The sequence below is a fragment of the Antechinus flavipes genome, chromosome 1 (assembly GCF_016432865.1).
Source record: "Antechinus flavipes isolate AdamAnt ecotype Samford, QLD, Australia chromosome 1, AdamAnt_v2, whole genome shotgun sequence".
Lineage (NCBI taxonomy): Eukaryota > Metazoa > Chordata > Mammalia > Dasyuromorphia > Dasyuridae > Antechinus > Antechinus flavipes.
This window is the reverse complement of record NC_067398.1, coordinates 561,158,348-561,176,187: the sequence shown is the minus strand read 5'-3', so window position 1 is coordinate 561,176,187 and position 17,840 is coordinate 561,158,348. Positions and strand designations below refer to the sequence as shown.

At 34.7% G+C, this 17,840-nt stretch overlaps 1 protein-coding gene across 1 annotated transcript in view; it reads left to right on the top strand.

Annotated features, from left to right (window-relative positions):
* Positions 1–17,840, top strand: part of FARS2 (phenylalanyl-tRNA synthetase 2, mitochondrial) — a 631,382-nt gene that overhangs the window by 160,545 nt on the left and 452,997 nt on the right. The window contains exon 3 of the mRNA XM_051970739.1: positions 15,370–15,529. Within this exon, the coding sequence (XP_051826699.1) occupies positions 15,370–15,529 (160 nt within the window). The remainder of the gene's footprint in view (positions 1–15,369; positions 15,530–17,840) is intronic.

Below are 17,840 nucleotides of genomic sequence, written 5' to 3'. Positions count from 1 at the left end.
GGGTGGCACTGTGGCAACAGAGAAATCCTTACATCAAAAATGTATGCACAGAAATTATCTAATCCTCCAGTTCCCAAATGTGGTACTTTACATTTAAGCAGTGATTCCTACAGCAATTCTGATCAATCAAGCTGTTAAGAAACATTTTAGGACTGCTGTGCATAGGGAACAAAGCTCTATTCCCTGGGGATCAGGAGATTTAGAATCTAGTTCCAGATTTGTCAATAACTTGCCATGTGACCATGGATCCATCACTTCTCCTCTCAGGATACAGTTGTATGAGTGAGTTGGAATAAATGCTTTCTAAATTCTCTTCCATTTTTAACATTGTGTGGTTCAAATCTAGCACTGTCATTTACTACTTATTTGACTTTGGATAATCAACTAATAGATCAATTAGCATTTATTAAGTATTCACCATGTCCTTGAGCTTAAGGAGCTTACATTCTACCTGAAGAAACTATGTGTACATATAATACATATGCTATTCTTGGTTTGAACTTCGGAATATAAGATTCCTCTCCCAGTTGAAATCTCGTCATCATGCTGCTGAAAGCTTTGGATACTCAACATCTTCTCAATCCCTCAGCCTACTCTCTTCTGTGATTAGAGGGCTGAATATCTTCCAAAGCTTTCCTTTATAGAAGACAGAATTTGGACTTTTCAGCTCACGCTCCACTTTCTATTTTCAGCTCCTACTTGGTTTGAATTATACCAGTCCAGATTTCTACTTCCTGATATTCTTTCTCACCATTCTTTCCAGCTTCTTTTTTGTGTGTTGTCTTCCACTTAGATTGTAAGCTCCTTGCAAGAGACATTAGAGACTTATCTTTTCCTTATTTGTATCCCCAGTGTTTAGCACAGTGGCTGGCATCTATTAAATACTTATTAAATTAATAATAAATAATCACATATTTATTGAATTAAAATGAAATTGAGCGTAAAGATATATATACACACCAAGTTAATATAAAGTAATTTGAGGATGGAGGTAAGTGAGATAAGAAAAAGTCTTGTGTAGGAGGTGGTACTTGAGATGAACTTTGAAGAAATATAAAGATTCTAAAAGATAGAAGTAAAAAAGAAGGGCATTTCAAACTGATAAAAGTTAGATAAGGTTATGAGTAGAATCAGTTCAGTGTGTATAAAGGGGAATAATGTATGGGGAGCTTGAAATTCTGACTGGACCTGAGTTTTGAAGAGTTTTAAATGCTAAATAGAGGAGTGTAATCTTAATTCCTTTCCTCAAACAGGTTGCAATTGAAATTGGATAACATAATAATGCTAGTTAAATTATTTATTAAATATTTATTAAGGACCCTGCTTGGTACGAGGTACTATGCCAAATTCTGGGAATAAAAAAAAGAGATCATTTTAGTTCTCAAGGAGCTTATAATCTAATGGAGAAAGATAAGGCAAAAGGAAATGATAATGGAAGTAGAGAGGAAACTGAGATAGGGACATCATGGCAAAGTTCAAAGAAATACAACAAGGTAGAAAATGGTAAGATGACTGGGCCTGGTCGCCTTCCTTCAATGGAGGATTGAAAAGAATTTTACATATATTATCTCAATTACTTAAAGCATTAGTCTGTATATAAGAGGGTAGAGTTGGCAGATTTAGGTTCTTTTCTGCTCTTTCCTCCTTGGTGATTAGAGGAATACTTCCTGTATTTTCCCTCCTCAATGGGGAGTGTTGGTGTAGGTTGTGATCTTCTCTTCTTCATTGTCTGTTCCTCATCTCCCTCTGCCTGCTTGTGAATCTTTTCATAGATTCAATCAGCCACACTTAGTTATGACATTTAACTCTCTTTTTAGTTTTGCAACAGTGTTATCATCCTTAGATCCTTTTTTCTTGTTAATGGAGTTTTATCAAATGAGAAACTGGTAATATGATCACAACAGTTTTAGAGCCCCTAGTTAGGAAAATATCTCTCATTTGTAATAGACCTGATAAGCACTAATGAACTACTCTTTCCAGCATCATTAGCTGCTGGTGTATATGTGGGAATAATCCAGGGTTGACAGGGAATGAATTGTTTGTAGTCAAGTTATATCAACAAGCATATAACAACAAGCATTGGGCTAAGTACTGGACAAAAGGAATTGTGTCTTCCATTGTTCAAGGAAGACTGTTGATAGCACATGTATGAGAATTGGATGGGAAGGAGGCAGAGTTGCACAAAGGCATCAGGCTCACCCTCTCTCCCAGTAGTCCAAGTTTGCTGAGGATGGTCCTAGGTGCCCTGGATGACATTTGATGTCTGACCAAGCTTTAGCCACTCCGCAGCAGTCGCTTTAGCTGCGTATGTGGTCGCTGGAATAAACAGTTCTCATTCACCCGTTGGCTGTGGGCGGCCTTCACACGTTTGAAGAAAACATGATCCTATCTCTGGGTAATTGCTGTATGGGCTTTAGGTCACCTGCCAGGGTGGTACTGGGCTGTGGCAGGCTGTAGCTTGGAGCTGCGATGAGAATTAGGGGACAACTAGATGTCAAAGGTCGAGGAACAGTCCTGAAAAGGACTCAGGAAGCCTTCAACACAGAGTCTGCCTGTCTTCCTTGGACACCTTCTATTCTCCCCCAAGGAAAGTAGCAGTCATGGATCCTAGAGTGGATAATGAGAGAGGAGTGTAGCATTTAGGAAAGAGCAGTATTAGAATTTTACCTCTAACATATTACTTTAGCAATGTGATCATTGGCAAATTATTTAATACATCTATCTCATTTTTCTTATCTTTAGAATGAATATATTAATATCAGTATTTACATTCTTCAGTTTTTTCAGTTTGTTAACTGATTTCATCATTTATCTCAAATCATTGTAATTCTGCTCATAGAAATGGAAATTTATGATTTCATAGCTTAAATTTCTACTTATTAATCATGCACTGTATTGTTTGAGGCACTTGGTAACACTCATGCATGAATTTGAGATTCCACCCTCCCCTCATGTTCTCCTCTCACCCCCCCCCTCCCGCCCCAGGGTCCCCAAATGTATATGAATTAGTCTAATTGGAAGCAATCTTTTTCTTCTTTTATAGTGAATGTGCTAATTCTTTCAATATGAGCCTCTCTAATAAAGCCATACAATCAAATTAAATTTCTGTATCTGATTACAAACATATTGTCCATCCTTGATGCACATGCAAATGGCTTTAGGAGATGAGAATTTGTAGTCAGAAGAACAGCTTGAGTTTCTGTGGATTATATTTTCAGTTTTTATTAAAATTCTGCCTGCCCCACAGACAGAGGTTTTCAAAAATAATCATAACTTTAGGAATAAACTGTCATTATCCAAACAAGCCCATGCAAAGGGTCAAATAATATTGCTAAACTTATAGAAGTCAGAAAAACAAGACATAATCTGAAGAATTGTACAAAAGGAGTTGTTCCTCTATATTTTAGTTGCTTTGCACTTCTTCCTCACTCATGGATAGTGTGCCTTGAAGTTCATCTGTATGTAGCTATGTACACATAGGTAGGGTCTGGTATTCCTTGCCTTGGCTAAGGGTTCCTGGCTAATTTGTTTGATTATATTAACCATTAATATCTATCTCTCTGAGACAACTTGGAATCTCTGGGTACATGTCTTGATGTTTACCAGATACATTCAAGGCAAAGATGGTATTAGGGTCTCATTTTAGCCAACTTACTTTTATATTATGAGACCTATATTTTGTGTGATTAGTTAGATGTTATTTTATAAATCTGGATTTACTCACATTAAAGATTTAAGAATTTGACTGACTTTTCAGTTGTTCAAAATTTCAAATCAATTTCAAGTAATCCTTTTCACATTTTCTTTTGGTTAGTCAGTAAGCATTTATTAAGCTTCAATTATGTGCCAGGTTCTGTGCTAAGTTCTTTTGAAACAATGATGCTTAAATAAATTTTGTTTTAATTAAACAACTCTGAAGTACTAACTCACAGCTCTCAGATTGGCTAAGATGACAGAAAAAGATAATGATAGATGTTGGTGGGGATGTGGAACACTAAAGCATTGTTGATGGAATTGTAAAATGATCCAGCCATTCTGGAGAGCAATTTAGAACTATGGCCAAAGGGCTACAAACTGTGTATACCCTATGACCCAGCAGTGTCATTACTGGGACTGTATCCCAAGGATACATATGCTAAAATGTTTCCTAGCAGCCCTTTTTATAGTAGCAAACAATTGGAAAATTGCTTATCAGTTGGGAAATGGCTGAAGAAGTTATGGTATATGAAAGTAATGGAATATTATTGTTCTATAAAAAATGATGAACAAGCTGATTTTGGAAAGGTCTGGAAAGATTTAGATGAACTGATATTGAGTGAAACAAACAGAATCATGATAGTACACAATAATAGTAAGAATGTACAATAATGAACTATGAAAGACTTGGTTCTTCTTAGTAGTTCAATGAGCAAAGCAATTCCAATAGACTTTGGACAGAAAATATCATCTGCATCCCAGAAAAAGAACTAAGGAAACTGAATTTAAATCAACACATGCTCTGTTCACTTCTGTGTGTGTGTGTGTGTGTGTGTGTGTGTGTGTGTGCGCGCATGCGTGTTTAATCCTTATGGTTTTTCCTTTTTCCTCTTATTTTTCTCTTAACATGATTCATAAAGCGATATGTATTTAAAAAAATAAATTTTTCTTTGCCTAATAATTACATCAGGTCCTCTTTTTCTCCTCCTACATTTTGGCTAACATCTAGCAAGATCCTTTCTCTTTTAGCAAGTAAATATTGTTCATGGGGAAGCCACAGTACTTTACATATGCTCCTAAATATTATCAGTTTGGTAAAATGATGAGCATTCAGAATAACTGGATACAAATTCTGTCTCTGATACAGAATTCAGTCTGAATTGAATCAAACTGAGTTTTTCTAACTTTGAAATTCTCTGACTTGCAGAAACTAGTATCTTACACTGTATACTGTAAGTTTAAAATAAATGAGTTCTTTAGACATAAAGAATGATATCATAAATAAATTAGATGAACAAGGAATAATGTACTCACCAGATCTTTGGATAAGGAAAGAATTTAGCACCCAACAAGAGATAGAGGGCATTATGAAATAAAAATGGATAATTCTGATTATATTAAATTTAAAAGCACAAACAAAATCAATGCAACCAACATTAGAAGGAAAGCAGAAAGCTGGGGGCAGGAAAGGAATTATAGGAAGTTACTCTGATAAAGGCATCATTTTTCAAATATTTAGAAAACTGAATTAAATTTATAATTTGTTCCCAAATTGATAAATGGTCAGAGGATCTAAGCAGACAGTTTTCAGAAGAAATCAAAGCTATTTCTAGTTATTTGAAAACATGTTCTAAATCATTATTCATTAAAAAAAAAAAGCAAATTAAAACAATTCTGAGGTATTACCTTACATCTATCATATTGGCTAGTATGATTTTTAAAAAAGGAAAATAATAAATGTTGGAGAGAAAGTGGGATACTAATTCACTGTTGGAACCATTCTGAAGAGGAATTTGGAACTATGCCCAAAGGGCTACAAAACTGTGATACTACTAGCTCTGTATCCCCAAAAGATTTTCTTTTTAAAGAGAAAAGGACCTCTTTGTACAAAAATATTTATAGCAACCTTTTTTTTTTTTTGGTGTCAGAAAATTGGAAATTGAGAGAATATCCATGAATTGAGGATTGATGACTGAATAAGTTGTCATATATGATGATAATGGAATATTATTGTGTTATATATGTTATGACTTACATAAAGTGAAGTAAATAGAAATAGGAGAACAGTGTAAACCTAACAGCAATATTATATGATGATCAACTGTGAATGACTTAGCTCTTCTCAGTAATAGTGATCCTTTACAATTTCAAAGGACTTAAGATGAAAAATGTACTTCAAGAGAAAAAAAAAAAAAACTGATGTAGTCTGAATGTAGATCAGTGGATATGATCCCTTTTTTTCTTTCTTTCTTTCTATCTTTCTTTTTTTCTTTCTGTGTTTTTCTTTTTTTTAGTCTGTTTTCCTTCAAAGCATTTCTAATATAGAAATATGTTTTGCATGTTTGCAATGTATAATTTATATAACATTATTTGCTGTCTCAGGGAAGAGGAAATGGAAGGAAGCAGGTAGAGAATTTGGAACTCAAAACTTTTTTTAAATGAATGCTAAAAATAGTTTTTACATGTAATTGGGAAAAAAATAAATATTACTCAAAAGAAAAAATTTCTGGTTCTAAATATTGTACTTAGAGGTATGCTCCCCCATTTCTTTGTGCAACTGTTATGGGATTTTTTACTTCCTTTTTTATTTGAGATTTGGTTATTCCTTCTGAAAATTTTATCTGACCAAAATCTGTCCCTTAAGAACATCAAACATCCTTTAGGTAAGAATCCTTGAGGAAGAATCTCATCTATCCCTGACTTATTGAGAACATGTAAATCTTCCTCCTCAATCAGTTTATTTGTGAATTCTCTAAATGTAGTTTAATTTGTAACTTGATTTAGTTTACCTATTACTTGATGAATTTTGTTTCCTTAAAGGAAGTATGGGATTATGACTGTTCAGCTAAATTTATTCAATGTTTATGACATTGAAGGAAATATGGAATTATAGATCTCTCTTTTCTTTATCTTTTTTTGGCCTAAGAGGAATGTGCAAGATTACAATATCTAAATAAATTATTTCTATATCATTCTGACATTTTTTCCTACTGGAAGCCTTTTTGGAATTCTCATAATTATTTGGGCTTTCTCAGAAACCTTTACTTGAACATAATAATATAGCTATGTTTTTACCTTTATAATTTCATATATATATATATAAAGAGAGAGAGAGAGAGAGAGAGAGAGAGAGAGAGAGAGAGAGAGAGAGAAAGAGTTCATATATATCTGGCAGCAGTTACCCACTACATGAACTCAGAGAGGACATATTTCTCCCATAACATAACTCTATGTCGTAGTGCTGAACTTTCCTTGAGTTTGTGCAGCAACATTTTACCTAGTGAAATTTAGCCAATCCTCACATTCCTGGTGAGTGTGCTCTATCAACACTCTAAAGAAGCCCAGCCTAGAACCTAGAAGAGCCCATGGTATTATTGAAAGGGACCTTAGAGAAGAAGACTTGGATCTTTGAGTTTTAGTTTTAGTTTTTAGAGGGCAGTTTTCCTCCAACCCATTATCCCTGAAATATCTTTGGTACATTTCCTTGGGAAACTACTTGTTTTTAGGAAGTACTTCTTACAAGAACAGGGACTCCTTCAGCCAAAAATTATTTACCAGGATTACATCTTTACACCACCTACCCCTGAGCCCTCCATTACGTTTTGTACATATGCTTGTAATGTATGTGACAGCTGCATATCCCATACCCCACTCTAGATAAATAATCACCCCCTGCTTCCTTCCTCACCCTACACACAGACATACTTTCCATTTCCGTTTGGTTTGTAGTATAGTTCGGTGTTAAGTTATCATATACCTCTGGACTAAGCTATGAGTGTCTTTTTCCTATTTGTTTTTTCTCACATCCAAAATATCTATCACAATGTTGTCTGTGAATAGGAATATCTCAAGACCTTTATCATGGGTAGGAAATTCCTCATTTATTTGAATTCCATTTAAGATATCCACTGTGATGCTGTTGAACTTTTTTGGTTAGCACATATCTCCCTATCTGATGACTTATTTGATTATTATTATTATCTATATAGTTACATCGTTATTATCTATGTAGTCTTATGTGATTTCAACTTTTATATGGGAGAGAGCTTTTTAATTTTTTTTTCAGGTTATATGTGTACCTTCATTTTTAACATATTTCCTTATGAGTCATATTGGGGAAGAAAAATTAGAATAAAAGGGAAAAATAATGAGAAAAAAAGCAAAACAAAAGGAAAAGAAAAAATGGTGAAACTAGCATGCTTTGATCCATATTCAGTCTCTATAGTTCTCTCTCTGAATGAGTATGGCATTTTCCATCCAAAGTTTTTTGGAATTGCCTTGAATCATTCAATTGCTGAGAAGAGCTAAGTCTGTCATAGTTGATCATCATACAGACTTGCTTATGTATAGTGTTTTCTTGATTCTGCTCACCTCACTCAGAATCAGTTCAAATAAATTTTCTAGGCTTTTCTGAAATCAGTTTGTTCATCATTTCTTATAGAACAATAGTATTCCATTATATTCATATACTACTTTTCCCCTAAATTTCAAGCATTGGTGATTTTATTTTATTAGAGGTTAGTTCCTCTATTGATAGAGATTGTATTACCTGTACAACTTAATGGTTGGTCTTTAAGTGTTACTAAAACTGAAAAATGCTTCCTTCTTATATAGTCTAGTGAGAAGACTTTTTTCAGACAAAAAGCTATCACTGGGTTTGTTTTAGAAGTCTTTCTAGCTTTATAAAAACTAAAAGAATCTTGTTCTTTAGTGATGTAGTTTTCAAGAACTCTGTATCAGAGAAGGATTTTCTAAAGATAAGAAAGTAGGCATGTGAGTATCTTCTAGCTCTTCCATTCTCTGTCATGTTTTTAAAAATAATTGATAGGCTTGCTAATTTCTTTTCAACTATTTTAAAGTATTTTTTCTTTCTGCTGTCTTCTATTTTTTGTGATATTTTGAAAATCATCCCCTAATGCTTTTGCTCAACATTTTTTCTGTTTGTTCAACAAGTGAATGAAGCATGTTCAAGTGTAAAGCATACAAATGTAAGAAACATAGAAGGAAAGATCACTGTCAGGATTTTGTAATACAGAAAATTTCCTGGTGCATATAACACTTGAACTATGCCTGGAAGGGAGGGGAGTATTAAAAAAAATGGAAGTGGTGGGGTTTAGGGGACTCATTTTAGGGATAGCATATGAACAAAGGCAAGGGATGGAAGGGGACATACAAAATTTGGGGTCATTGACTAGTTTATTTGAACCATATAATAGAGAATAATGGAGTAAGAATGTGAGATCATTTCAGAAAAGTAAATCAGATTGTGGAAGACATTCAATATTTGGAGAAGGAGAAAAAGGAAGAGTTCACACTCCTTACAATAACTCTGTGATATAAGTAGTATAAGTATTATTATTCCCATTTTTAAAAATTGAGGCTCATTCAAATGAAATGATTCTGTCCTCAAACCCTATTAGGAATATAGTTAAGGAAACTTATAAATCTGATTTTGTTTTCACTTATTCCATATTCTCTTTCTTTATTTAGTAGTTAAGCCTGGGTTCGTGAAACAGCTGTTGGAGGAATGGACTTTATCTTTTGAGTCACCTGGATTTATCTGTGTTAGCAAAATGCCAAATTATATGAGGAGAATGTGAAAAATATATCACATATCATAAGTCTTTGTCTTGTGACACTTCTAAAATGTCTTTAGTGGGAATAGAATTTAGGGTTAGAATCTTAATATGTATATTATGTTTTCTCTGAAACATGAACCCAGGAAAATGGAAGAATAGCATAATGGCAACTGGGAAAACACAGACTAAGAGTTAGAAGACCTAGTTCTCATCTTGACTTTGCCATCACTTGATTCTTGGTATTTTAATTCCTCTGGACCTCTTTTCCTCATCTCTTGCATTAAGTAATCAGATGAGATGATTCTTAAAGATCCTTCTTTCTTTAAAAGTTGATGCTCTTATTAAGAATTATATGTAATCCATGTATCTCATTAGAATCAATGTTTATGAATCAAATTTAATCTTATGTGGTAAAATTTGGAAGCGTTTCATTTTCCTTCCCTTATAGGCTATAATATCCATCCACAAAAAACCTACCCTGTGAGCTTTTGTTGACAATGAGGGAAGAGTTGTCAATCTGGTGATAGGATATTTGCCTACTATGGTACTTCTCAGAGGAGATGTCAGTCTGCTAAAAGAAAGTTTGCCCAATACAGGACTTTCCACAGGGTAGAGGAACAACAACAAAAAATGCCAGCTAGTCAAAAGTGAAATATGTTTATATAGTCACTGTGGAAAGGCTGCAAAGGACTTGCTCTGTCGATGAGGTATCTGGGATCCAGATTATTGGTCTTTGCTAACTATACTAATAAAGCAATACTTGGGGGAAAAAAAAAGTTGATGCTCTTCAATTATAGAAATGTTGGCTTTTTTTGCTGAGATGATTACATCTGAAAGTGATCCTCTTTGGTTGTTCATATTTAAAGACTTTTGTGTCAAGCTTTTGTTAAAATATGGTGCCAGTGAAGGCAAGATCATAGGACTGAGCCCTGTGTAGATCTCTTATAAATTATAACATATATTTCCAATGACAGGGGAAATAACTCATAAATGTGTGTTGTTGATTAAAAAGGCTATTTGAGGGAAGTTTTGCAAAGAAGAAGCAGGAGGAGGGAGAGGAGAAGAAGATAGTGATGGTAGTTATTGAAGCATCTTTAAAAATACACAGAAGGGAACAGAAAGAAGTTCAAAGGGAACAAAAAAGCATAGCAGCTATAGAAATAAAATGTGGAGTTATAAACTTAGGGAAAGAAAAGCAAATTGTACATAATATAGTTAAATAGAGAAGCTGCTAGGTGACATAGTGTACAGAGCATTGAACCAAGGGTCAGGAAGCCCCAACTTCAAACCAATCGTTACACACTTTCTAGCTTTGTGACTATAAACAAGTTACTTCACCTCTGTGTGCCTTAATTTTCTCATCCTAGTGATAATGGTACCTATTGCCTAAGATTGTTATGAGAATCAAATAAAATAATGTTTGTAAAACACTTTTCAAGTTTTAGGAATGCTATATAAGTGCTAGCTATTGTTATTTATTCAAGATTGTTATTATCACATATAATATTTTCTCTTCTACCTTTTATTTAGGTATATAGGATTCATTCTCTCTCTCTCTCTCGCTCTCGCTCTCTTTTTGTTAAATAAAAAGTGAGAAAAGAAATGCCTTTGTTACAATTTAGAGAAGACTCCCTGGCTGTTACATTCACTTTCCATTGCTGACTTACAGCAGTGGAACAACCAATAGGGTCACCAGCATTCCTGTTATCATTCTGTCCCCCTAGCCAATCTGTCTTCTCAGCTGTTTTTCTGGTCTTGGGTGGTTTGTTGAGGGTAGATTCCCTTTGCCTTTTTTAATAAGGTAATGAGATGTATATCAGCAGAGGTGAGTGTTAGATCACAAGGCACTCTGGGAACTGACTTAATAAGGTTTCTTGAGCAAATACACTACATTATGGGTTAAAGAGGTCATGGTGTTCATATAGAATTTTAGACTCAGATGTGTCCAATTAGAAAGTAACAGATTTTAACTTTGTGTCTAATGGGAGGGGAGGAGTGCAGAAGTAATAACTAACAAGGTCAAGGTTGTTTGTTTTTCTTCACAAAGTTTGCACTTGAAGGAATCCATTGTGGTTGTTCTTTCAAAAGGCAATTTTTAATGTTAATAAATACCCCCCTAAACGGCTAATTTTTTTTTTTTTTACAAAGTTGAAGGGGGCTCTTCTTCTTGACTTCCATTGCCTCCTTCTTTTCTTTCTATCCTCTCTATTCATCTTTCATTCCCTTAAATAGCATAGAAACAAACTTGTAGTCTCTTTTGCCTTTTAGAAGTGTTTTTTCTCCTCTGCCTTCTAGAAATGAGTTCTTAGTTGGTACCATTTTTTCCTTTTTTTTTTGTTTTTTGTTGTGCTTTTTCCTAGGTAAAACTAGACCTTTCTACTCTAATGAGCTCTAATCTTTTTTTCTAGTTTAAAAGCATGGATAGGGTTATGCCTTGTAGTCATTATGCTTGTTATTATCATACAATAAGGAGAGAATGCGATGAATATTTCTCATTTCTTGTTTACTTCCCTCTCAGGAGGGGGGAAAAAAAGATTGTTTTGGGTCCAAATCTGAATTCCATGATAAAGTAGTATACTGTTATTATTATTATTATTTTAGATTACAGTTCTCTTATTGAGGTTGTTCATTCATTTCAGTCCTTACTCTTTGTGACCACATTTAGTATTCTCTTGGCAGGGATAATGGAGTAGTTAGCCATTTCCCTCTCCAGCTTATCTTCTAGGATTAATTTCAAGAAAACTAGTTATATAGAGTGACTTGCCTTGAGTCACACAGCTAGCCGAATGTCTAAGACTATATTTGAAATCAGGGAGATGAGTCTTCCTGACTTCAGACCTGGCCTTCTATTCACTGTGCCACTAGCTGCCCCAGCTACTCTTCTGCCAATACACTAAGACTGTACATTGAATTAACGTGTTGTGCCAAACCAAAATGTATCTTTTAGGGAGTAATAGTATTCATTTGAAGCCTTAAAGTCAGATAATATCTTTTGATAAGAGATTGAACCATAAAAGATATGGGAAACAGACAATTTTGACAGCCATACCACAGCTTTTACATTCAAGTCACCTTTATTTTATGCACATTGGAAGGTCATACACATACCTCTATGATGCCATCATCATGTACCAGACTTCAGTAAATCTTTTTTTTTTAATTTTATGAAATTAGTTCATGATCCTCAATGTTATGGATATGATTTTTTTTTTAGTTCAACAAAAACCATTTGGAACCATGTTCAGTGCCTAAGGGTGGGTGACTGATTTACATTTTAATATTTATCTTCAGAAATATGATGTGACTCAAAAGTAATGAGATGGGTGGGTCACCATGTGACTCTGAAGATAATTCCCAAGAAGAGTTCCAAAACTATTTTGAAAAATGACAGAATTTGTGTGGCCTCTCAAGGTGACTCTTTTGAAGGAAGGAACACTAATTTGGTTGTGCAGTTTCTGGTGTCATCAGAATTTCTGACTTAACTTTTACTTAAAGTGAATTTTTTTTGGAGAACATAACTGGCTCTATTTTTTCCATTTTGCTGTGTATAACCCCTGGATCAACTGTAGGCCAACTGCAATAACTGGTTCCCTTCAAGTGTCTTTTTTTTTTTTTTTTGCTCCCCTAATTGGTACAAAAGACCTAATTGCTTTAAAAAGAGAGAGGGAGGGGGAGAGAGAGAGAGAGAGAGAGAGAGAGAGAGCGAGAGAGAGACAGAAGGAAGGATTTCTAGAATGTACCTCTTCCTTATCCTGCCTGACAGATAACTCCCTTTGATTTAGTGAACTGACAAGGACATATCCCTTGGCTATCTCCTGTAGCTAATGATATACATTTTCTTTAACAAGCATACTTTATTTCCTTGTGTAACAAGTTGTACTTCAATAGGCAACCATCCTTTTTTTTTCTTTATTTCATGTAACATATAGATATTACTTGGTGAATTGTGAATCAAACACATTCTCATCAACTGGTGGGCAGACATATCACACTCAGAGGGTAATAAAACCTGTTTTTCTGATTCACTGGCTTATTGGCAGTAGCCAGTTGAACTGATTTTTTTCAAATACTAGTATAGGTATTATATTAACAATCTAATTATTTTATGTTTATGCCATGTATTTATGATCTCATCTATTTTTTATCTATTGCTGGACAATCAAAATGGGGCATTTTATTTCACTGGATTAAAAATAGGCTCAAAATAAGATAAAAATATAGACTCTATTTGCTGTACCTCCTAGAAGTGGAAGAAAGATTTCAGTGTATCTTACAGACCAAAAAAGTAGATCAATATCAATTAGGTGTTACAATGAATAGATTGAACTTGAAGCTACAAAGACCTGTGTTCAAATCCAGCTTCATTCAGTGGTTGTGATCCATTTGGCTACAATCTGCCCCAATTTCTTCAATTGTTAAGTGGGGATAATAATAGTACTTATTTCCCAGGGTTGTCATGAGAATCAATTAATATATGTAATGTGCTTAGTAAACCTTAAAGTGCTATATAATGCTAATGGTTATATAGTGATTATAATGATTTTTTTTTTTAACTATAGGTGAGGGAATCAAAAGTAAGAGGCATGGCTTCTAATTCTGTCAACACTTTACAACATGGCTAATGTGAGCCGAGGATAGTGAGCCTTTACTTATAATCCCATCTACCAAAGAGAAAGACATACAGATTTTTTTTTTTTAATTAAAGCTTTTTATTTTTGAAAACATATATCTGGATAATTCTTTGACATTAATTCTTGCAAAACTTTGTGTTCCAATTTCCCTCCTCCCCTAGATGGCAAGTAGTCCAATATATGTTAAACATGATAAAAATATATGTTAAATCCAATATATGCATACATATTTATACAATTATCTTGTTACACAAGTAAAATTAAATCAAACTGGAAAAAAAATGAGAAAAGAAAATAACATGCAAGCAGACAACAACAAAAATAGTGAAAATGCTATGTTGTGATCCACACTCAGTCCCTACAATCCTCTCTCTGGGTATAGATGGCTCTCTACATCACAAGATCATTGGAACTGGGATCAGTCATCTCATTGTTGGAAAGAGTCATTTTTATCAGAAGAATTGTTGTACAATCTTGTTGTTGTCGTGTACAATGATCTCCTGATCCTGCTCATTTCACTCAGCATCAGTTCATGTAAGTCTCTCCAGGCCTTTCTGAAATCATTCTGCTGGTCATTTCTTACAGAATAATAATATTCCATAATATTCATATACCACAATTTATTCAGCCATTCTCTAGTTGATGGGCATCTACTCAGTTTCCAGTTTCTGGCAATTACAAAGAGGGCTGCCACAAACATTTTTGCACATATGGGTCCCTTTCCCTCCTTTAAGATATCTTTGGGATACAGGCCCAGTAGAGACACTGCTGCATCAAAGAGTATGCAGTTTAATAGCCTTTTGGACATAGTTCCCTACTGCTCCCCAGAATGGCTATTCAGGACAACTCTACCAACAATAAATGAGTGGCTGACAGATTTTTGAGTTTGGGAATAGTAACTTGTGGTAGGCTAGCCCGCTTGAGTGTCTCCAATGTTTCAACATAGACCTTAGCTTAAAAAGGCAAAGGATTTCCATTGCATCCAGGGTCATCTTCGGTTGTTCTCATCTGGATCTTGCCAATGGATCCAGGTGGCTTCAGAGGAGAAAGGGAGAGGGTACAGCTCACCTTCACTTCAGTCTAGCTGACTGGCACTCCCTGAGAATGAAATACAGACAGCCCAACATTGGCTTGTGGTAGGAGCCAAGGGGTTGGAACTCCTGGGCCAGGTCTGAGAGAGATTTCAGAAATCCTTCCCTTGGAAAGGTGGTCTTAAATAGAAAGCAGACTTAACAACATGAATGGCTGCTGTGCTTTGCACACGCAGAAAACAGGTAACGAAGCTGGTTATGCACACCATTTTGACTCCAGTTCATTTATTGATCTGGAAGATGATGGATTTCCCTTTCACTTGGTGAATGCTATTCCGTGATCAATTTCCCATGTTGCTTTCCAGAACCTGATAGGACATTTTTGCTATTTATTTACTTAAAATAACTCAAGCTGTTTTCTTTGGTTTACAGCTATTTGGTGATATAAAAGATGGAGAACCACTCCAGCTCTTTGAACACAGTAGCCGCTCTTCCCATAAGCAGGAGACCCACACCTTGGAAGCTGTGAAACTGGTGGAGTTTGACCTTAAGCAAACCCTTACCAAGCTTGTAACACATCTTTTTGGAGAGGGTAAGTGCTTAGATGCTTTTGTCTTTGGGGACTTGGGATTATTTGGCTTTCCAGCTATCAGGTCTCTAGAAACATCAAGATTAGTCAATCTTAGCTTATTTGGACCAAGACCCAGCACAGTGCCCAAATTTGGTGAAATAAAGATGTTTATGAGTCTCTTTATTGGCTCTGCATAAAGAAGAGTGGGATTTGAAAAAGACCTATCCAGAGGCACATATTGAGCCACTGTCTGTGACTGAGGAGGGTAGAACAAGATGAGAGTAAAATAACAATTAAAGCCATTATTTGTGAAGGAATTTGTAAAGATTACATATAGGGAAAAATTATTAGTGGTGGGTGTCAAGAATTTCATTGGGTCATATTGGGCATATTGAAAAATATTCCTATTCAGGTGGATTCCAGGGAAGAATTGGGACTAGTTGTTTGGGCACTATTTCAAGATTTATGGGAGGGTCATTGAATGGTACAGGGAAAGTAGTCTGGATTTCAAGTCATGGGAGCTGAGAATAAATCTTAGCTTTACTCCTTTCTACCTCACACTGCAGTAAACCATACTTTAGTTTCTTAGGATCTCATCTTTAAAACTTTGTATTTGGATTATCTTATTATATTATTATTGTATATTGGATTATGACTAATTCTCAGTGGATAATCTTATAATTCAGATCCTATACAAATGAGTTAGTGTGTTATGAAATATTTCAAACCTATCACAAATAACCTTTTATTTACTCTAAATGAACTTTGAAAATGAGTTCTGGAGCTCTTCCCTTCACTAGAACTTCTTTATAGGAATCTGGAACCTTAATTGTTTACAGGCTTCCAACTTCCTAGACAATGCAGGAATCTTTGTAATTCCATTACAAATACTATTCCAGCTTGTATTTAAACTATATATATATATGATGGAGGACTCAACTACCTTTCAAGATAGGCTATTTTTGAATAGCTTAACACCTCAGAATAGTCTTTATTGAGATAAAACCTGTCTTCCAGAAACACTTGTTCATTGCTTTTAAATTTTCCCTCCTGAATCACATGGAATAAATCTAGTCCCTCTTCCATTGGTTAGCTCTTTAAAGCTTTTAAGAAAATGATGTATTTCCCATATATATTTTTTTCAGGCTGAATATCTTTAGTTCTTTTAGAAGGATGTGATTTTTAGATACTTCACCATTCTTTAGAAAAGCTAGAATTTGTCGATGTTCTTAAATTGAGGGGCTCATAAATAAATGTAATAGATAATAGAAAGCACAGAGGATAGCATTCATAAAAATTGTTCCTAACATTCTGTTGGAATATCACAGAACTGGTTTATGAGCTGAGCAGACTGGGCAGAATCCGGTGGACAGAGAGACTTTAGACTTTGCCAGAGGCTAATAGCTTTGGGCAAAAATCTCTATATTACATTGCTGCAAGGGGAAAGGAGAAAAAGTGGAATTCCTGCTAGAGCTCTGATTCAGCTTGCTTTATTGCATATGACAAGCAAAGAACAAACAACTCCCTTTCTTTACCTGTTCCCTGTTAACATTCATATTTAATGTGATTCCTTAGGAAGTTCTTTTAAAAAAACAATTGAATATGAGACTTATAATAAAATGTCTCTTAATACTTTCACTGATTATCTAGTTTGTTGAAAGATTTAGTTTACTATGATGGTTTAGTTAGGACAGATAGAATTTTGGTGCCAAATGAAACCAAGGATGGTGGTTCTATCCCCTAAAAGAATATGAGTTTTTCTCCATTCTGTGGCAGTATATGTATCACTAACTTTGGTCTACTGTTGTAATAATATATGTCGTTGGTCACAATGTGATTATCTGAGAAAATATGGATGAATGGATGATGAATAAGAGCAAATGTATTTCCACTACAGGAGAAAAATTAAAGATGTATACTCTGATGAAAGGGGTGGGAAGTGTCATCCATGGAGACTTTTTTTTTTTTTTAAGACCTCAAGTGAGTAGTTGACATTTATATTGTTCTGTAAAACTTGCAAAACACTGCTTGTACATTATCTTATTTTTGTTTTGCTGAAGAGGAGAAAGGGCTTGAAAAGCTAACTGATTTGCCCAGTTGGAGGTGGTAGTTCAAATCAGATCTCTTTTGATTCTACATCTTGTGCTTTTTTCATTAAAATAGTCCTGTAGTTTGTAGGAAATAAAAACAACATAAAGTTTTGGAAAATGAGGTGAGGGTATAAGAAGAAAAAAAAGAAGAAAATATGGCGGGAATACTTCAGAGGAGCTAAATAAACAGGGGATATGCAAAGGAAAAAATGAGAAAGATTCAAAGAAAAAGGGAGGACTAC